A 22,441-nucleotide genomic window follows, 5' to 3' on the forward strand; every position below is an offset into this window, starting at 1 on the left:
CGTAAAAAAAATTTGATGAAAAATGACGGGTTTGGAACATAATGAATAGTCAGATGATCATTTTGTAACTTTCAATAGTCGTGAGACTCAACAAATCAACTTCTTATTGTCGATGGACCATTTTGTAACTTTTAATCGTCAAAAAATTCAATAAATCATTATCCTAAAGTTGAAGGACCATTTTTGTATTTACCCAATTATTAATTAATTTAAGGAATTTAGTGCATTTACTACACTAGCCTAAGCTAATGACAGTATATAATTAAGGGAAAAGTGATCATTTAGTGCAGCGACGAATGATGACAGTGAGTAAAATAGCTCGTGATGCTGTTGGGTTACTTAGGGGTATGGCGGTCTCAGCGTCATCTTGTGGGGAAGTTGAGATCGTCGAAGTAGTGTCTGGTTTGCGTTTTGCTATCGAGAATCAATGGACGAATGTAATATTTGAGTCTGATTCTGTTATGGTGGGGAATAAGATCCGGGATAGATCACTTGATGTTTTCACTACAAGATTTCAGTTACAGGAAGCCCGAAATTTGTTCGACTGTAATGCATCGTTTGTAATTCAGTTCGTACGACACGAGTGCAACAAGATAGCACATACTTTGGCTACCTGGACACTATGATCGGGTAGTTCTTTGTTCTTCGACTCGGTTTGTCCCGATATCATTGCATCTGATGTATCTTGTGACATGATTTTTCGGTAATAGAATTTGGTCACTTTTTGCCCTTATTAGGACTAGAAGGGTTTAGAATTTGATATATGGTTGTCTGAATGATTCTTTATGTGTGATGATTTGTTTAAATGTAGAGAGTATGTGTTGGAATTCTGATTCCCATTTCTATTTGATTTTGATGTTTACTTATTCCCATTTCTATTTGATTTTGATGTTTACTTTTTCATATGAAAATGTTATGGGTTTTCTATGATCTTCTTTTAGTTTCTCTATGTGGATGAAGGGTCGTTGGGTGCTTTTTGGAAACTTGATTTTGGTTCAGGGTCTGATTGTTCCTATCAGTATGTTGCTCCTTATGTTTTTAATGCTTGCTCTGTGTCCCTGCTGCACTTGTTTACTGTGAATTTTGAGTTATGCTGCCTGTTAAAGAATATCGTGATCGTGAAGGTATCGTCTTCATTGGGTGAAGAACCGGTGCACGTTTTGTCTCCCAGCTCTAAAGGGAGCTAAGGGTTCCTCTTGGATTCACTATATCATACCTGGTTCGCCAGAAGCGGACATGATGCGTGCATCGGTTCGGTTCTATAGCGGCATGATTTCCACTCTTTAGCAGCTTCAACAGGTGCCCCGAGTCTCCGTTGAGTATCAGCACAATATGCTCTTATGAGTTATGATAATTGGATTTAGTCTTTTTACCCTAAAGTCGATTCAGATTTCAAATAAATGCAATGTTTAGACAATTTTGATTGTTAGATGCAGATTGTGGTTTTAAATTGTCTTAGTTGAAACCTTTTGCGGGCTTCTTGGTGTTGGTTAAAATGGCATCTGATCTGAACAGAAGTTTGTAGTTGTGGCTGTTGATTGCAATTAGCTTAGTGGTGCTCTTTTTAGTTATCATGGGCATATCTCTATGGCTTAGTTTTCGGAAGAAAACCCGAAGAGCTAATGACATTCTTCCTGTATTACAAGCTGTTGCAGAGGTGATTAAAAAGACGAGTGTTGATCAGGTTTCAGCAAACAATGGTGGTATGACAGCCATTAATGATAAATTTACTGACACAGATTTGGAGAAGGTTCAGTTTAACGTCAATAATGAAGATAACAGTGGCCAGTCTGGTTCGTTTAATCATTTAGAGAAAGATGCTAAAGCAATTACTGGTTCGTTTACCCGGTAGATTACGGTCGCCCTGGCCCAGAGGTACGGGAGAGCACTTCGAGTGTCATTTGTACCAAGGAGTTATTTGTTATTATGAGATGTTTCAGTCATTAAACCTGTTGCGAGGTTATTTCTCAGGTACATATGGTTGAATGGCTAAAGATGATGGTTCAACTCAGACGTTCCGAGGAAGTAGTGGATCCTAACTTAGAGACTAGACCGCAAACTAGTGCTCTCAAACGAGCATTGTTGACTGCTTTGAGATGTGTCGACCCAGATGCAGATATAAGACCAAAGATGAGTCAGGTTGTTCGCATGCTTGAATCAGAGGGTCATCCCCTTCCTCGAGAGGTTTGATTCCGATACTTCGCTTACGATAACGCGCTAATCACTGGCAGTTAACTCAGACGCTAACCAGGATCGAAGGTCCTAGACTGGGACTCGTAAATGGTTTTAGAAGCCGAGAAGGGTGAACAAGGAGCTACCATCATCCTTGACGAAATTCTGATTGATACCTTGTAATTGCCTATAGTTGAGAGATGGAAAACATGCAACATATGCAGGGTACCGAGGAATACTTTTCGGGATCGACTGCGGATCGTAGATAACATTTGTTCATGTCCGGAAATAACAGTCACGAGACGCCATCACCGTAGATTTTTCCATACACTATATACGGAGTATGCGTAGTTTGTTTTCTCGTTAATTTGGTTCGATTCGGTTCGGTTTACGTCGTTAGTTCACTTATATGACTTCTTGTTGCTCTTTGTCCGGAAAAAAAAAACATTGTCCTGAGACACCATTGCCGTAGATTTTTCTGTACATGTCTATACGGATTATGTGTAATTTAATTTATCGTTAATTCAGTTTGATTTGCATCTTTTGTCGTATTTTCTCGTTAATTCAATTATTATTTTTATGATACACAAATAATAATAAAATCGAAATTTAATAAAATCAAATTATATATTTACCATAGAAGTGTCGGCAAACAAACTCTTTTTTTTATTATTTTAATGTTTAGGGGAGAAAATTGATTGAATGGACTGTCACACGCATGCCTTATTATATGTTTAATATATGATTTGAATGGATTTGGACTGCCTTATTAACCAACACCAAATCAATCAAATTAATTGCCTTTTCCTCTTGGGATTAATAACTTATTTGATACAATAACTATAATAAATTAATTGTTGGCAAAAATACATCAAATGTCCTTGTATTTTTTAAAGGAATTAATATGACTATCGTATTATTTTTTCTCTCAACGTGTCCTCTAACTTAGAAAATAAACCTAATCTGACCCTTTGACCAACGTAAAAACGTCGTTGATCATTACAGTGCTGACATGTGGTCCAAAATGCTGATGTGGTAGTTTATTTTTCATGTTTGAGTTATCAATTTAGCCGACTTGTCATGTAATCCGGCACGTTATCAACCATTGTAGACTGACACACCAACACTATGGATCGTCACGTTAATATAGTGAACTCCACGTCAGCACCGTAACGGTTAACGGCGAAAAATGTTGGACAAAGTGTCACGTTGAGTTTATTTTCTAAGTTGGAGGGCCATATTGAGAGAAAAAATAATATGAGGGTCACATTAGTTTTTTAAAAAAATACATGGATCTTTGTTGCATTTTTGCCTTAATTGTTTAATTCGGTCTTCCATTAAAAAAACATTTTATGTAGTTGAGAGCATATAATTTAATTCCATTGAATCATGTTGTATATTGTTTTCTAAATATATAAAGTAAACTTTAATCTCTAAATTTAATAATTTTTTAACTTGGTCCTTATGATTTTTTGAGTTTATATTATTTTTCAACGTGATATTTCAGCTTAAATTATATTAAAGATTAAAATATGGGATCTGATTTTACTATCAAATTAAAAAAAAACATCTTATTTTAAAATTTATTTGGACCAAGGGATCAAGTTGAAATATTTTGTCAAAATTAAAATATATGTATTATATTAAATGATTTACCATTACTTATTAATCCTTTTAATCTCCAATTACACCCTTTATTTTATTGTATTTTCCATATACTATTTTATTTGATCCTGTTGTTTATTACAGGGTTAGGGCACTCTTCGAAGAAAATGTTGCAAAAGAACCCCTGTTCTCTCTACAATTTGCGGGAATTTTCTCCGGAGCATTTTTCGAGGTCAACCATGGCTTAATTATTTGATTTTTCCGGTAAAATTTCTATCTTTCCTACCCTTTGTTTGAAGACCTGTAAACTTCCATTGTAAAGGTTGATCTGGAATATCAGTGGATGCGTATAATTTCTGCTGTTCACTGTTAATGTATAATTTTTTGGAATTTAGGATTAAGAATCTTTAATCAGTTTAAAATTCTTGTTTGATTGTTTGCTTGAGCGGCTTATATATTCTTGTTATGCCTGTAGATGTGAATTATGATTTATGAATGACATTTGGTGTATTGAGTTTCAGATCCAAGTTTCTCCACTGAAACCCACAAAGTAAAAGTCTCACTTTCTTAACAAGAAGAAGCTATGTACCCGGAAGGAGCCCCTGAGTTTGTGATTGATCAAGGATCAATGTACTATCGTACTGCAACCAACGTTGGCTATTATTTTACTGGTAATTTAATCGCCTTTGGCTTAATGTTCATGACTGATATTTATAGAACCTCAGGTTTATACTGTTGATGCATTTCGACAGGTTTTGAATCACCTGTTGAATGGGAGGACCACCAGAGCATTTTTAGTGCTGATGGTGCAGATGTCCAATTTGCGGTGGGTAAACTTATCTTTTTAGATATAATTGATAAATTTGAACAGTCAGACATGTATACAAGACATGTTTCTTCTTAATGATTTATCATTCCAAAATTTGCTAAGTGTCTGCTTTCTCTTTCTCAGGGTGCCCAAACCGAAAGTTTGCCTTATGTATATTACACACCTAGCTATGGATATGCACAGTCTCCATACAACCCATACAATCCTTACATGTCTAGTGCTGTAATGGGTGATAGCCCATTTTTAGGGGCACAGCAATATTACCCTATTCCTCCTTTTCCAAATCCTGCATCACCGACTGCTTATGTTCCTGTCATCATTCAACCAGATGGAATTCCAAATAGTTCAACAGAATATTTGCTTGATTCTCGTGCATCAGTCGCTAATAGACCTGATGGAAGGGGAGCTAAACATAACCCTGCTTCAGCATCTGCAGCTTTTTCTAGGAACTCTTCAAAGTCTTCTCCAAATCAGGCTGATTCCTTGACCAGGGTATTGGATGGGGCAAGTAGGCATTCTGCAGTCCATGGAAAATTTCCAGATAGTTCTCGTCCAACACCAGCACACGCTCATCAGGTGCGTTGCATAGTTTCTAGTTTAATTTTATATTGAATTGGACTTTCTTGAATTTTTTTATGGAAATGCAATGGCTTTACATCACCCATATTTGAAGGTTCTTATCCAGTAATTATCTTTGTAGGGTAGAATTGCTTCTGGTTCCGTTCAGTCTACTGGCAATATTCCTGGTGGGAAATTTCAATCTCATCGTAATCAATTACAAGTGGATCTTCCTGTTGGTAATACCTTTCCAAACTATGGATCAACCGCTACTGGACGTGGTGCACTGGATAAGATTCGATCTAATGTCCATGTTGGCAGGGTTCAGAATGATGCACATGGTTTCCCAGATACATTGGGAGAACAAAATCGAGGCCCTAGAACCAACAGATTAAAAAATGAATTCACGGTTAAAGCCTACACAGCTAAAGCAGGAAATACTGATGCTGAAGGGAACATCTTTATCTGTACTGACCAATATAACAAGGATGATTTTCCAATTGACTATGTTGATGCAAAGTTCTTTGTAGTAAAATCTTATAGTGAGGATGATGTACACAAAAGCATCAAATACAATGTTTGGTCATCTACACCCCATGGGAACAAGAAACTGGGCAGTGCTTTTGAAGATGCACAAAAAATAGCTTCAGGGGAACCTAGTGGGTGTCCAGTCTTCCTGTTCTTTTCGGTGAGTTCTATACTGGTTTTGGTACGAAGGGACTTTAATTGATTTAGACTATTCTGAGATTTTTTTTAAAATGGAAGTGGTTATGTAATTTCTGATGTTCTTTAACCACTCCGATGTGGTACTTTGTACACACAGGTTAATGCCAGTGGACAATTCTGTGGTGTGGCGGAGATGATTGGCTCAGTTGACTTCCAGAAGGATATGGACTTTTGGCAGCAAGATAAGTGGAGCGGAAGCTTCCCTGTCAAGTGGCACATCATTAAAGATGTTCCAAATAGCCACTTTAGACACATCATATTAGAGAACAATGAAAACAAGCCAGTGACCAATAGCAGGGATACACAAGAGGTATGTACAGAGGTTTAGTTTTTTTATAATTGAAGGGAAACTATGAACATGGAAACTATTTCACCACTTTTTAGAAGATTATTTCTCCCGAGTCCTAACATGGCAATCTGGGCTTGTGAATTTTGATATACTTGCTCCTGAATAATAATCTTGATAAGATAAGATCTGCATGTTATTTTGTCGTATAAAATGTCTCCTCAACTGCAGATAATGTACAAGCAAGGTATGGAGATGCTGAAAATATTCAAAAATCATTCAATGAAGACTTCTTTACTTGATGACTTCATGTACTATGAAAATCGTCAGCGAATCATGCAAGAAGAGAAAGCCAGGCTACTAATGAAAAACTTTGAGAATCCAGTCCTAGCACCAACATTGGATGTTGCCAATAGGCTAAATTTTGAACTACATCTGAATGACAATGAGAAAGCTACTAAGCGAAGTGATTCTGACATGTTGAAGAGAACTGTTCCTTCATCTAGTCAGCAGGTTTCTTCAGATTCTGATATGACCAATGCAAGAACTATGAATGAAAACATAGGGCAAACTTCAGTCAACGCCAACAACAACGCATCTACATTAAAGATTGGTTCGTTCTCAATAAATCCAAAGCAGGATGAGTCGAAGCCCTCTGTAGATGCTGTAGTTCTTTCAACAAACGTCGATGCTGTAGAGATGGTGACAGTAGGATCCATGCCAGTGAAAGTCAATGGTTTTACCGAATCATGTGGTTTTCTAACTGTCGGTACTATTCCTCTTAATCCCAAGACCCTACAGGCTGAAGGAGGTAATTCTTCAAAAATGGGCAGTAACCGTGGGAAGGCTAATGACTAACCGGTGCTTATTTTTTCGGCTGGAACATGCTGCGAACGTGGTAGTTATGGTGCAGTCTTGACTGTTGTAAAACTGAGTGTATCATCATACTGAATTGTTGAAGGATGGTTAAACAAAATACTTGTTCAGGTCAGCTTTTGCGATTTATCACCCCACCCCCCTTTAAGCTGGTTTCCAATCCAGAGATAAATATATTGACATACAGACAGACAGTGTTTTAGTTTTTGTGGGTGTGGGAGGTGCTTTCAATTTCGTTTCTGAAATTAAATAGTGGGAAAACGGTGTATTCTTTGTTGTTTTGCACTTCAATATTGAAATTAAATAAAGAAATGTGTTTGTTTTTTGCTAGATGGTGTATTATCAGTGTTTTCTGTTGAAATCAATTGTAAGATAGGTTTTAGTTGAAATTGTTATATGTATATATATTATATGGTTGGATTCAAAATCAAAGCAGGTGCATTTATGCTTCAGTTTCATGATGCTAGTAGCCTATGTGGGCATATGCAAACGTGAAGAAGATAATTTAAACTTTTTTGCAAGTGGCTAAAATTTATAGATGACATTTCAAGGCTTAGTTTGGACCCTAGATTTGGTGGGGTACCCAACATTCAAAAATCTCTTTCTTTACCTTATCATAGAACTACTTAATTTTATCATCCACCACAACAGAACAGAGCAGAAACAATGGCGTCTTGGCTCAACAGTTCGAAGGCCTAAGATGTTCACCACTCTCATCTTCTCGTTTTTCGGTGAAACCAAAGAAAACCCGGAAAGTGAGTGCTTTTGCTTTTCCCATTGTTTCAGCCGTTGCTGATGCCCAGACCAAAGCCAGGCTTGAACTCAAGCAGGTGTTCGAGGATGCCTACGAACGCTGTCGTACTGCTCCTATGGAAGGTGTTTCTTTCACCCTTGACGATTTTCAGACTGCACTTGAAAAGTATGACTTTGATTCTGAAATTGGAACCAAGGTTTGATTTTTCATCTTTTTTTATCTAATTCAACATTGAAGTTTATCTCTATTGGCTTTGGAATGTGAATTATCAGCAGATCGTGTCGATAAGGTGAATGTTTGGTAATAGCAATAGGAAAATGGCATGCGTTTTTCAGGTGAAAGGAACAGTTTTATGCACAGATGCTAATGGGGCATTGGTTGACATTACTGCAAAATCTTCAGCATATCTATCAGTCCAAGAGGCCAGCATTCACAGAATCAAACATGTCGAAGAAGCAGGTATAGTTCCTGGTATGAGGGACGAATTTGTGATTATCGGTGAACTCGAGGTGGATGATAGCTTAGTCCTGAGCTTAAGGTCCATTCAGTATGAGCTTGCCTGGGAAAGATGCAGGCAGCTTCAAGCTGAGGATGTTGTTGTGAAGGGTAAGGTACGTATTCTGTGCCCAACTGAATTCTATCTTCCGCTTATACGTATTTGTGTCCGATGCTCTTTAACTGACTGATTGATATGTGCGTGTAGATCGTTGGCGGAAACAAGGGCGGAGTAGTGGCGTTGGTGGAGGGTCTTCAGGGATTTGTTCCTTTCTCGCAGATATCATTGGTTTGTTCTATGATCTCCCAACTGCATATTTTTAGAATGCTGTGTTACTAATTTCATGTCACATCAGAAATCTACTGCTGAAGAGCTTCTCGATAAGGAGCTGCCTTTGAAGTTTGTCGAGGTCGACGAGGAACAGTCAAGACTCGTCCTTAGTAACCGCAAGGCCATGGCTGACAGTCAGGTACAGCTAGGAATTGGATCAGTCGTGCTCGGAACGGTTCAGAGCCTGAAACCTTACGGTGCATTCATCGATATCGGTGGAGTTAACGGCCTTCTTCACGTGAGTCAGATCAGTCACGACCGTGTTTCAGACATCGCTACCGTTCTTCAGCCTGGGGACACTCTGATGGTGACTCAAGGCTCGCTCATTGTCACCAATCTAGTTTACTCTTTCAATGCTTCATAGAAATGTATTTTAAACAACGTCATATCAAATGATATATAGGTAATGATATTGAGCCACGACCGTGAAAGAGGCAGAGTAAGTCTTTCTACGAAGAAACTCGAGCCTACCCCTGGAGACATGATCCGCAATCCAACTCTTGTTTTCGAAAAGGTCAGTGCTGATAAAATATGGCTCAGACATATGTAATCCTAAAACACTTATCAAAACATGTTTCAACATATGTGTTTTTTTTTTCCTAACAGGCTGAAGAAATGGCTCAGACATTCAGGCAGAGAATCGCTCAAGCGGAAGCGATGGCTCGTGCCGACATGCTTCGATTCCAGCCCGAGGTACGATTTATAATTTATTAAACTGTAGTTGGCTCATGGCTCTTCTGTGGTTAAACTTAACCTTTCCCATGCTTTTGTGGTTTAATGTTGCAGAGTGGGTTAACTCTAAGTGGTGATGGGGAATTGGGTCCTCTCACATCAGATTTGCCACCAGAAGGTCTAGACCTCTAATATTCCTGAAGCACAAGATTCTTAGTTTATTTTATTTTTTTAACGTGCCATGTAATTTTGACATTGTTTACTTCGTAAAACTGGTTCAATTCAATTGCTTTAGTTTCAAAACATTGAATTTTTAAAGGGGCTAATGTTGAAATTCCCCCATTCAGGCAGTGTATTATCAGCTAACTTTGAGCATCTGGCTACTCTGCAAGGAGTTTCTTGAGGAAGCACCCTAAAACCGACCCAAGCTCAAAAGAGAATTTCAATGGAAGTTTTTACAGTAATACAGAACAAAGTTTCAACTAAACATGGCCTGTTATGTCCTCTTGGAGCTGGTCCAGAATAAAGTTCCGAGGTGACTCAATTCCCGTCTCCCCAATCGGTTCACCACGGCTGGCTCTTGCTAAGCTTTCCGCTACTTTATTTTGATCTCTTCCCACATGTTGAACCTTTACCTCCCAATCCTGCTGCAGTAGTCTTCGAACAGCTTCCACTATCGAGTTTCCTTGCAGTGTTCTTACATTATCGATAATCAATCTCGCTACATCCAAGCAGTCCGTTTCCAGTATTAACTTCTTGATTTCCAACCTCCATGCATGTCTGTGTGCATCATAGATCGCCCATACCTCTGCCATAAGCACCAAACACCTTCAGAGACTACGTGAGAAGCTATAAATCCGTTGTCCTTGGTCATCTCTAATCACTCCTCCTGGTGGAGTCTTTAATTGCTAACAACGAGCTAATCATCTTTGCACCAGATTTGTTGAGTTTTCAACAAACTTGCAGCATTGTTTAGAAGACGACGGCCACTGCTACAACTGAAGTTCCAAAGTAAGCTACTTTTGCAGGCAATGGTGATCCACAAAATTTATTCAATCTTGAAATATGGAACATAAAAGTGTATTTCCTAGCATCTATCAATCATCGATGGAGACTTGAGACAGACCAGTACCTGATATATCAATATGCTACCATATACACTCCTTACGATAGAATCAAACCATCGTAAATATAAAAATTAATCATGATCTAATCATATTAAATCATCAAGAATAAAATATTAGATACGAAAGCGTGCTTGAATTAATTGATAGGTTGAAATTCTTGAACATTTCTTCGGTTGTGATCTTCTAAAAAGATAAGTTTGCTCGTAAAAACTCTCTGACCGGAACATTGGACAAGAATGATACATAGGTCAATATATAAATTCCATCATCAAATTATAAATACATCTTATGGACTTTAATCCAATACCTTAATGATAGAAAGCTCCCACTCCTGTAAAAATGATGAAAGAACATTTAAGAGTTACCATTCTGTCTCAAAAGCAGATCAGTTGAATTTCTTCGTTGCTTTTCTTGAAACGATCTTTTGAAAACAGTCTTCAACACCTGCAAAAGTCGCATAAACTATTATCAGCAGGATATCAGACTATGAAATTACCCAATGTCTAGAATGGTTCCACACCTGTGGTTTGAGTGTGGACAATCTACTTCCCTCGGGATGAAATCTTTATCATCAATTTCAACCCTTGGTATGTGAGAAATCTTGGACCATTCTCTTCCTTTAACTCTCCTGCACTCTTCTTTGAGCAACGGGCAATCGGAGATAGACAGCAGCCCAAGCGAGAGAAGCATGTGTTTTTCCGGAAGATATGTATGCATTCCAACACCCCACACTCCCCAATATATAGCTCTTTAAGCATTACAAGTAACTTGGAATTCAGAAAAAAGCTACTCAACTTTGGGCAGTGGTAAATCTGGAGATGTTGAATCCTATTGCATATATCAGCCCTTGATGATAACCATAGTAGAGATGAACTACTTCTCACTTCCAAGTGCTAAAGAAGACAAGTGTTGATATTCATACTCTCATCAAACAAATACTGTAAATTATCACAACCCCAAATCCCCAGTTCCTTTAGGGTAGGGGAAGTTACTCTCTCCAAACAAACCAAGCTCGGACATCTTCCTAGTTGCATTCTTGTAAGGGATGTGAAAGCATGCAACGCTTTTGGTAGCAAATTGGAACCATTAGTTCCAAAATAGTTGGAGTTTGCAAACCTCAAAATTCCTCTCTCTGCTGCAATACTAAACTTTGAAATGCTCGAAAGAGACACTTTGCAAAGAGGTAACCTCCTCCACAGGTGAAGAAGATGAGCATTCATCCACCAATTCTTCACACCCTTTGATGCTTAATTCACGCAGCGATGGAAAACTTGAAATTGAAGCAACCAATCTCCTGCACTCGGAGATAAAAAGACTCTGTAAGGATTGAAGACAAGTTGGCAACCTTCCCACCAATTGAGGACAGTGTCTGATTGAAAGACTACCAAAGCTAGGAAACATGGAAACTTGTTCATCACCTTCACAAGCATCCAACTCCCCCCACTTCGGTAGACTCCAAAAAGACAGTCTCTCTAAAGATGCAAATGCAATTGATTGATTTTCTCCAAAGAACTCAGTACCAATCTTGCTCACCTCATCCAAACCACCGATTGAAAGAACTTTTGACGATGGCAACCTTCCAATCGGTGGTAGAGATTTGCAGTGTTTACAATTGCGTAGCTCCAAAGACGACAAATTCCTCAAGGAAGAATCTGCTATCCAAGTGGAGAATTTTGCGCCACCAAAATTCTCAATCATGAGTTGCTCAAGCTTTTTCGGAGGAATAAGGGAGTCCAAGACTTGTTCTTCAACTTCATTCTTCCTTGTTGGTTTCTCAAAGTCTTCACCCCATTTTAGAACCAACTTAGTGATTCCTGATTTCAACCTGGCTTCCCTTGCATCTTGACCATTAACATTCTCTAACCTCGAAAGACAAAAATCACCTCTGATGTTTGATAATTTATTCAACTCTCCACTACGATGCGCATCACCGTCACCTATAACAAAATCGGATAATCTTTGAAAATTGGCTAGATTACCGATTCCTAAAGGCATCCTTTCTATTGAGCCCGCACCTCTGATATCAAGATAATGCAAGTTAACAAGATTTTCCATCTTCGAGGGTAGCCTGAAACAATATTTCAATAATAAAGTTTCCAAATAATAAAGAGTACATAAAGAATCGGGTAAACATCTGATTCGAGTATGGGAAAGATTCAAATAGCGTAGATGTTTTAAATTTTCGAAAAATTCAGGCAATTCAGTGATTTCATATCCACACAAAGAAAGAACTCGTAAGTAGCTAAGTCTCGGCAATAATTCAACCAAGACAACATTAGTCAAATAATCTCTCTACATTATCGATAATTCAACCATAGAAAAGTACGCAAAGAATTTGCTTGATCAAATGCTTCAAACTTCCTCATCGTGTCATAGTTGTTGGAAATATAAGACGAATGGCGAGAACGATGTGAAACCATCTGCTGCTTATTGCCTTCTAGTTTGCAGCATGTATCTCCTGCAACTAACTGTGCCAAATCGTGCATAAGGTCATGCATGACAAATCTAGATTTTTGTTTACTAGATATTTGAAAAAATGCCCTTGACACTAGATCTTGAAAATATTGCTTTCCAAGCTCCTTAATTTGTTGTTTTGCTTTTTGTTGCAAGAAAACTTCTGCGCTCCATAACAAGCTTATCTCTTCTTCGAATTCGTAATCTTTTGGAAATATGGAGCATTACACAAAACAACGTTTCAAATGAGAAGGAAGATGAAGGTAGCTTAATCGCAGTGCATGAATTATGCCACATTGATTTTCTGGTACGTCCCATATCTCGCTCTCATAAATTCTTTCCCATTCATCAAGATTCTTGGTTGTGCGTAAGAAGCTTCCAATGGCTTTTGCTGCTAAAGGTAAGCCGTTGCACCTCCTCACAATGTTCTCTCCAACTAGTTTAAATTGGAGATGTCCATTGAAATTTCTTGCTCTTAATGCATGCTGAGTAAATATGGACAAACAATCATTATGTGATAGTTTATCCAAGTGAAAAGATTTCATTGGATCCCGTAGATGAAACATTTTGAAGTCGAGTAGTTACAATGATTTTGGTCATTGCTCCAAAGGGCGACCGAAAGATGGTCCAATAATCGTAACTCTCATTCCAAAGGTCATCTAACACAAGTAAGACTCTTTTTTCAGATAATTTTTCCTTCAACTTGACTTGAAGTAAATTCAAGTCATTCCCATTAGGTGAGGAAGGATCGATGGACTGTAAAATAGTATTGGTCATTTTGACAGCATCAAAGTCATCGGAAATACATACCCAGGCCTGTGATCAAAAGACTGCTTTAAGCTGGCATCATTGTAAACAAGCTGAGCAAGAGCTGTTTTACCCATGCCCCCATACCATGGAAAGGACGCAAACTCCATCGGAGTTATTAGTTCTGAACAAATCAATCATTTCTCGCTTCTCGTTGTCTCTACCAACATACTCCACAGCTCCATCCACCAGCGAAGTAGGTTGCAGCCTGGCTGGTTTCTTTCTCTCGAAGCTTGCAGCTTGAGGCAAGATCTCACTCAACCCCAAACTACTTCTTCGTGTAGCCAGACTGTTGAGTCTAGCAGTGATCTCCTTCATCTTGGGAATCATGGCATTTTTAAACAGAAATGACGACGGAGTGAAATCACTACCGGTACAGCAGGTAGGAAGGAGTTTCTGTACCTTACTAGTGCTGGCCTGAGCCTGAGTTGTCTGGAGCTTGAGACGTAACTGTTTATAAGCAAACTCGTCCAGGATGTCATCAGCATCGTAAGCCAAGTCTTGGAGATCTTCCAACCAACTCTTCACACCCTCGTCCTTGATCTGCTTCTCCTCAGCGTGGTTCAACACTGCTTTGATATCGGGCAATATGGATTTCCACTCCTTGAGCTGGTCGTACACTTGCTTGTGATCAGCGACACATTTGAGAGCAACATCGATGGACTTGCCAAGCAACACATCCAAAAGCTTAGAAAGAGCAACCTCTCCAATGAAAGCCAGGGTGGGGGTCACGAGAAAGAAGCTGAAGAGACATATGATGAAGAAGCAAAAGGGAAGAAGAAGAGATGGATTCAGTGGTAGTCGTGAAAGTAGGAGTAACATGTTTTAAGCGTCCGTTAATTCAGAGTCAATGAGGCAATTAGTTGAAGTCATTGAAAATTCCAATTCTTTTTGTATTATTTGAAGCCATGTGCTATACATGGAGTAGGAGAAAAGGCTATTGTGGCCATGTGCGATACACCTTTGCTTTTTAACTTTAATGGAAACTATTGGCCATTCCATATATCTAATTAAAGAAGAATATAGTATTCCCCATAACAATAATGCCAAATCAACCTATTTCAATTTAATATTGACATTATATGTAATAATTAATTGAGAGCAATACGGTATGCACTCGTTTTTATTTAAGTATTTAAAATATTTTTTAATTAAAATAAGTATTTAAAATATTTTATTGTTCAAAATATATATTTAAAATATTTTTTGATCAAAAGAGGTACTTAAAGTATTCTTTGATTAATGTCAACTTTTTAGAATTTAGATGAAAAGTTTTGAATTATATATAAAAATATGTTAAAGGACTAAATTGAATTTTCAGTTATAATTTACGGAGAAAATTGAATATTATCTCTTTTTTCTCTCTTTCGTCAGCCCCTGAGAATATGATCCAAATCATTTGGGCTTTACAAAATCATGAGCCCGACCGCTTACCTTTTCTACAACCGGAGACACTCTATAATTTGGGCTGGTGAATTCGTCACGTTGGGGTTCATTTTTTAATATGGATTGGCTGGATTGGATTCATATCAATTTGGTTGGCATGGACGCATGGTTCTGCATGGGGGTAACTCGGACCACTGGGACCTGATGTTCTGGTACGTTTTGTGGAAATCTCTGGTTGGACCATAATGCCCGTATTTTTAACAGTTCAATCACGAGACCAGGGTCGGTAGTGGAGCGTGGCAGGTTAATGGTGGAGATGTATATTCGATCCAAGGGTTAGCAGAGTGTAGTTAATCCCGTTGAAGTGCATTTGAGTCGTGACTCGAAGATGTGGAATCATTCCGGCGACGGTGGGTGAAAATTAATTCGGACTGACGTTTTGGAGAGTATTTTTCTCCCTGAACCGCCTTCGTGGATTGTTTCGATACTCCATGCGGATCAAGTTCCTAGATAATTTCGTGGTGGCTATGTTGTAAGTTATTATTCTAATATATGCTGTAAGTTCCTAGATAATTTCTAAGGTGTGCTGTGATTTTGTTTCTGGTTCTTTGGGTAATGAAAAGAAATTTATATAAAAAATCATCAAAAAAATGTGTTACATCATTTTTTTTCCTGTTTTTAATTTAATGATTAAGTGGTTAAAATAGAATAATTTATAAATTACAAAATAAAATTAAATAAACAAAAAATACGATCAAAATTAATGATAGAAATCATAATTACCCATATTTTATCCTAGTATCGAGATGCATGCTCGACCAGTTGAGCTATGGAAGCATATTGTATCACAATCGGTTGGACCAAATCCCATCAATTCAGTGGTAAAGACTAAAAACTAAAGACATTCTTAAAGCCTGTGAAAGGACGTCCTAAAAAGACAACGTAACCCTAACTAGACATAACCCCAGGTTTGGTCCCTCAAAAATGTCAAATTCAACGATCACAATGGAAATGGGTTATGGGTTTCGATTCCCCTATCACAAGGTCATCGAGAGACATCCGATCAGAGATTTAAATAATGGTTTGCGATCGCAATAGTGTCGTTATATAATGGTAACGGTGTCTTCCGCGACTGTTATTATATGACTACGATACTTACAATCACGGTAATAACACTCGTTTTATCTGCAACATCAATAAACAAGATACGGCCAAAAACACAACCACGACTACAATTTGAATCCATTTACCCAACAGTCCCTGCATTACCAATGGTCTCACCTCTACTCTTACTTAGGACCATTAATCTAAAGGTGTCAGTCTTGCAGAAGAATGAGAACAAGAAGGATCTCATAGGGTTTGTTTCATTTACAATACTTTCTTCATTCACACTACTCGAACAAATATGCAGGTTTTTTTTTCTTTTTGGTTAATTCTAGTTTTGGTCCCTCTATTAGGGATAGACCGAGAGGGTCTAGTGAGGACAATTAATCTCTTAAAATTTAAAAATTCATATAAATTTAAATATTTTTTATATTTTTTAATTAATAATTTATTGTCGATCTCCAAAATTCCAAATTCGAATATTAATAGATTGTGGCCAAAACCATAATTCGACTTCAAAGTGCCACTGGAGTTAAAGAAAAGTGTCCCTTTTTACCAAGTATATCAATACAACATTTTTTTTCAGCCTGTAAACAAAAACTATGGAAAATTTGAAGGTTTTACAGCCAAAATTGCAGGGAATTAAACGGGTGTCTAATAACCAACATGTTCATTTCCTGAATAGTTGAAGGCGGCTGTCACCAAGCTGGAGAGAATATGAAGCTCTTTTGTATTCACCCCATGTGAAAGGCCTATACAGCAAAGGGCTATGGGGTGTGACCAGTTCTGGAGGGGTAGTGACCATTGCTTGCAGTGGTGGTGCCCCAAAGTAGGCCATTGATATCCTTGGCTTGTTGATGTTAGTCAATGCTCTGTGCCTCACGCTCATGAATCTCCCATTGGTCATTGCCTTCAAGAAATAAAGGTTAGTAGATTCAACTTGATAAGGACCTATGTCATAATTAGACCCTTTTATTAATTGAACATGATTTACAAGCTTTCCATGGGACTCCAGTTGGTTAAGCGAAGAGCCAAATAACTGTAAAGAAAGGAAAAATTATGGTTTGATAGATTAACTTGATTTTAAAGTTTAATTTAAAACTAAAGTGTTTTTATGATCTGATTAGGTACTTGAATTTAGCTTCATAGTTCAAGTCAAAATAGTAAAATTTAGGTACCAATTTGAATTAAAAATTCATGTTCAGGTGCTTAATTGGGCAAAAAAAACTAATTACTAAATTGAACCTTAAATCCAAATTTAAGTTCCAATTAGACCTAAAAAAACTAAAGTGCTAAATTAAACCTTGAAAAGTACCGATACTATCAATTTAAACCGATTGGTAACACTATGAAAAGTAAACGATCAAACCATAATAGAAGCGCTAAAACCTAAATTCTACTATAATATAGTGGGTAAAACCATAATTAGACCAAAACAAAGCATAGCTTCAAAATCTGTGTATGTTCCCTCCACGAGTTCGAACCTAGACATGCAAAGTACTTTTCAAACTTGCGTTCAGCGTTCCCCCAACTCTGAAACATCTTATCACCTATGCCCCAAAGATTGTTTCTAGAATATATGTATATATATATATATATATATATATATATATATTGGTAATCTAACTGTCAGCAAAGCTACATGATATCCCATAGTTGCTTTTTAAGCAACTAAAAATGGTAAATACAGCCCAGCAAATCAGAAAATAACCCAGAGTCCCTTTTAGTGTTCATTGGATAGCAACTGATATGTGGGGCACTTTACCCTTTTATAGGGCAGGTTGTACATTGGATTTCCGATGCATGTATCAGTTTCCATCGATCCATTATCATCTAATTTTTTTCTCTTTGGTGGGTCTCTCTAAATAATAATATTCGGCTTAAATTATTCGATGATCCGATCCGATTACGAAAGAGGAGAGGGGGAGTGGAATACCTGTAAAACATCACCTACGTTGACACAAAAGGCAGTGGGGTCAGGGGGGACAGGGACCCAAACAGCATCGGCTACACGAATCTGCAGGCCACCTACGTCGTTGGATCTCAAGATGGTCAAGATCTGAGGGTCGGTGTGCTCCCCGAACCCTACAGCACCGGTGGTGCAGTGATGGAACGAGGAAGGTGGATAGTGATTGAGCCTGAAAAGTGAATCACTTTCAACGTCCCTGATCATCTTGCTGAACAGTGATTGATCATGGACCCTCAATCCCCCTGCCATCAGATCCAAGAGATCACATGCTAGCCCTCGGACAGCACGTACGTAACCGTTCACCACAGAGCTACACAGCATTGGGTTAACCATCGTTAGCTGCAGTAATAATAATAGCTTTGCAATATTTAGGGTTTGGGCTAAGAACTCAAACTTTGTCTATCTATGGGTTTCTCTCCTTCTCATGTAGTTTTATTCATTTCGGTCCTTTTTTTTGTCTTATGATATGATCAGACCTTAGCTTCCCTGGTACTCTCTGACTTGTCATTTTGATTTCTAATCCTTTGATGTCATCAGTTCAATAAAAAAAACCATTATCCATGATGTTACAGGTACTTCACCTATAGAGCCTATATTTAAGAGAGGATGTGTGTTATGCACGTGACTTAAGAGGCGAGTGGGACTAGACAACACCGAAGTGTCTCTGACTCTGACATGATATCCCATCTTTGTAGGGAGAGAAAGCAGAGTTTAAACAAACAAAACTATATTCCCCAACTTGGTCTAACTACAATTTTAGTCCCTCCACTATGTTTATGAATTATTGTTCTTTTTTCCTTACATTCATCCTTTTTATTTTTTATCATTAAGGTAAAACTAGTAACTTGGCATTGCAGTGCAAAGCAAATAGAGCAGAAATACAGAGGCAACATATACCCCAAAAGAACCATGATTTAATTTCATAGTAAAAAACGAGAAAGAGAAGTAATTTATTGTGGGAATTTTGAATGGCCACAACAAGATCCAAATATAGTACTCATTTGCCATTTAAAGCATGGGATGATTGGGAGTTGAAGGCGATGTAGGATATCGAATGACAACAACATACACCATCAACTACCTCACGTTCATGGATTCATCATATTTTAATATATATATATATATATATATAACTTATTCATATACAATTAAACATGCATTAACATTCAAAGTAGGAAGAGAACTTTAACGAAAGATAAAACAATGATTACCAGAACTTCTGGGGGTCACCGGAGATGGTAATGGAGCTCTGAGAAATGGACAGAGGATTGGTATGAAGAAGAAGGTATTCAACTTCACCAATATCGCCATTGAAACCGATGTTCTTACGGCCATAGCCATAAGGTACGGCCGGCCCGGCTCTCTGCTTTTCGACATCCGGCTTCGTAAAGAAGCTGACACCTTCTTCTTCCATTGCCGCGACGGTTTCCTCCGGCACTCCATGGTTGATCACCTTGAAGAAACCGTACTCCTCGCACGCCTTCGTAATGAGGCTTGCCACCTCCGTTCTCTCGCCCGAAAGGTTTATCACCGGAAGCTCTATGGCTTCCGGCTTCTCGGCTCGACTCGGGTTCGGCGAAGCCACCACCATGTCTACCGACGCCAAGAACAAAAACCCAAGCTTTTTTCTTCTCCTTTTAATGGAGACAATAAACAAATTCTAAAATATAAAAAAGTATAGTATTGTACGTGGAAGAGAAGAGTGAAAAGGGTCTGTAACAAGAAAGGATGGAACCGGAGAGAAATAAGACGAAGAAGAAGGGCAAAGGTTGTGTTTTCGAAGATGCGTGAGTGTCCACGGTATTTATAGAAAAGATCATAGAATCTCATAAAAATATTAACGGGATAAGGATTTGTAAAATTACTTATATTTGATAACCTTTTTAAACAAGTAAATAATATTAAATTTAAATAAAATAATTAAATATATTTAGAATGTCTTAACCTTATGATTAAATTAAAGTTTAATTAGCTATTTTTTAATAGAAACGTGGAGTGTATACCTTAAGGATGGAAATGTAATATTGAAATAGCTTACTCTAATTATAGCCTAAGCTTATTAGGTTATTTTTGGTAAAGAAAATAATATCCATTCAATAAATATTGAATTTAAATCTTATTTAAAAAAATTAACGTTAAGAATACTTATTTTTGTTTTACTTATACCCTCGAGAGTAATACTAATGTTCAGGTTTTCGAGTATTATAAAAAATGAATTTTCCGTTTAAATGATTGTTTTAATGATTAAGGGTATCAAAAACATATATTATTTTATAATTATCTTAATTTAATTAAAAAAATTAATTAGCATTAAAAGATTTTAAAAGAAGTTTTTTTTTCATTTAACAGCTTTTTTGTTTTATTTTTTAGGGTTGCATTTGACGATGTCTTAACTGATCAAGATGACGTTTATTTGTTACTGTGTTGCTCATTTATACTTTGAACTATCAATTGGATTTGAATACACGCGATTTACATTTGGAGATAATGTTCTCGCAACGCTTGACTATGATTTACGATTGTCGATGGTATTTCAATAGTTTAATCTCCTATCGTAGATTAGATTTAGTTTAAGATTTTTTAACAGAGTTTAATTTATTGAATGTAATTATTTTTATTTTTATTAATATAATTAAAATTAGAGTTATAATCTTGACTCAAGTAATATGGGAACATACGACTAAATTACATAAACTTCAAATAATCAAATTAATTACTTAAATATCTATTTTTGATATAAATACTTTAAATATTTATATGAAATCTTATAAATTTAAATATTATTTTTAATATGAAATATTAAAAATATAGTTTTATTAATATGGAATAAGTATAAAGCATTATGCATTCATTAATAATTCTTCATCATTTGACATTAAACGCTCACACTCCTGATATTTTTGGTGCACGAACTCGAGACCTCAGGAATAACAATAATTCCTTTACCACCGAGGTCGTTTAGTTCATGTTTTTATACAAATGTGAAAATATGATATTTTATACGGACAACGGCGGATGTATGTTGAACCCATGCCCATCCTGGAATCCGAATTTATTTATATTAGTTGTTCATTTTACTAAAGTGCACACCCTGAAATTTTATTTGAGTCTACCGCATACGAATTTTTTTGTTATCAATACATATGTGTTCATCCTGAAAATATTTATAGATCCGCCACTGTACACATATCTATTTTTAGAATAAACCAATAAATAAATAGTGGATGATATTTGACTGAAAAGGGGAAAAAGCCTAGTTTAGAACATGGACCCCGGCCCAAAAAGTGGAAACAAAAATATTCTACATGCATCACCGAGCTTTAACCCACCACCGACAATTACCCCTTGAATTAATAAAATTATGTTTTAAGTCCCATCAAAATTTATAAAATCATTTTTTAATACATGGTAAAATTTTATTTTTAACATCCTAGAACGATAAATTTACGATTTCATATCTTTAAAAAAAATTAAAACTTTTCATCAACATTTTGTGCCACCAAATAAATAAAGAAATTAAGGACATCAACAAATGAATTATTATTATGATTATTTTTCTCTTTTTGTTATTTAATTTGGATAAATGAAATCCATGGGCTCTCCTTTAATGGTTGACATGTTCCTATCACCTTTTTGCAAATCAATAACATAAAGTTTGAAAGAGGGAAAAAGAAATCCCTTTCAAGGTTGCCAAGAAGCATTAATTAAGAATATTTAGAATTCTATTATTAATAAAGTATTTACATATTATTGCATTGAAATGAATACCAAAGCATGAAGACTTCCTAATTGTAAGAAAAAGTATGGCATTTTGATAAAAGAAAGGGATAGGTTAGAAATTATATAACACTAATTAATAAACTAGGGAAGAGTCAACAAAGAGATAATGTTTCCTTTTCATCCACATTGAAAAAGCAAACCACATACATACATACAAACATACAATATTTTTATTTTTATTTTTATTTTGAAAATATAGAAACATACTTAACCAATATAATTATATGTTTATTCTTAGGTACTAAAATATTGAGAGATGTACATACTTATGCTGGTGTAAGTATTAGGGGTGTGCAAATCTGGGTCGGTGATTTCTCGGCCCGTGTCCTAACCCGGATGTTACGGATACCCTTTTTTTTAAATTTCAAATTATTAATTTAAAAAATATATACATAAATTTAAATGTTCAAAACTTCGAATTACATACTCCAACATCCGAACATAAAATTTAAAAGATCGAAATAACAAATCTAATAATCTATAATATACATAATCTATTATTTCATATAT

At 36.7% G+C, this 22,441-nt stretch overlaps 4 protein-coding genes and 1 pseudogene across 5 annotated transcripts; 3 read left to right on the plus strand and 2 right to left on the minus strand.

The window, feature by feature from the left end:
- The first annotated feature begins 1,573 nt into the window (after positions 1-1,573).
- On the plus strand, positions 1,574-2,190 carry LOC120123908 (probable receptor-like protein kinase At5g18500). Its single transcript, XM_039142698.1, has 3 exons — positions 1,574-1,755; positions 1,827-1,875; positions 1,972-2,190. The coding sequence occupies exons 1-3, from the start codon at positions 1,574-1,576 to the stop codon at positions 2,188-2,190; spliced, it is 450 nt and encodes a 149-aa protein (XP_038998629.1).
- Positions 2,191-3,891: 1,701 nt separating this feature from the next.
- Positions 3,892-7,356, plus strand: LOC120123764 (YTH domain-containing protein ECT3-like). Of its 2 annotated transcripts, none has more exons than XM_039142590.1 (7): positions 3,892-4,009; positions 4,299-4,448; positions 4,530-4,603; positions 4,730-5,182; positions 5,307-5,852; positions 5,988-6,200; positions 6,408-7,356. In XM_039142590.1, the coding sequence occupies exons 2-7, from the start codon at positions 4,361-4,363 to the stop codon at positions 7,032-7,034; spliced, it is 2,001 nt and encodes a 666-aa protein (XP_038998521.1). In that variant the 5' UTR covers positions 3,892-4,009; positions 4,299-4,360; the 3' UTR covers positions 7,035-7,356. The 2 variants fall into 2 exon arrangements, with proteins under 2 accessions (XP_038998521.1, XP_038998520.1); XM_039142589.1 differs by having other exon boundaries at positions 3,898-4,041.
- LOC120123909 lies at positions 7,139-9,638 on the plus strand (annotated as a pseudogene).
- A 148-nt stretch (positions 9,639-9,786) lies between these two features.
- Positions 9,787-14,514, minus strand: LOC120123911 (putative disease resistance RPP13-like protein 1). Its single transcript, XM_039142699.1, has 7 exons — positions 13,780-14,514; positions 13,471-13,701; positions 13,197-13,370; positions 12,745-12,899; positions 11,620-12,499; positions 10,797-10,875; positions 9,787-10,112 (listed from the first exon to the last, which is right to left on the minus strand). Exons 1-7 carry the CDS (start codon positions 14,512-14,514, stop codon positions 9,787-9,789), a joined length of 2,580 nt encoding a protein of 859 aa, XP_038998630.1.
- A 2,218-nt stretch (positions 14,515-16,732) lies between these two features.
- LOC120123765 (gibberellin 2-beta-dioxygenase 2-like) lies at positions 16,733-19,906 on the minus strand. The gene is made up of 3 exons (XM_039142591.1): positions 19,363-19,906; positions 18,119-18,461; positions 16,733-17,092 (listed from the first exon to the last, which is right to left on the minus strand). Exons 1-3 carry the CDS (start codon positions 19,740-19,742, stop codon positions 16,853-16,855), a joined length of 963 nt encoding a protein of 320 aa, XP_038998522.1. The 5' UTR covers positions 19,743-19,906; the 3' UTR covers positions 16,733-16,852.
- Between the last annotated feature and the right edge of the window lie 2,535 nt (positions 19,907-22,441).

This window comes from Hibiscus syriacus, unplaced genomic scaffold (genome assembly GCF_006381635.1).
Source record: "Hibiscus syriacus cultivar Baekdansim isolate YM2019G1 unplaced genomic scaffold, ASM638163v2 tig00110403_pilon, whole genome shotgun sequence".
Taxonomy (NCBI): domain Eukaryota; kingdom Viridiplantae; phylum Streptophyta; class Magnoliopsida; order Malvales; family Malvaceae; genus Hibiscus; species Hibiscus syriacus.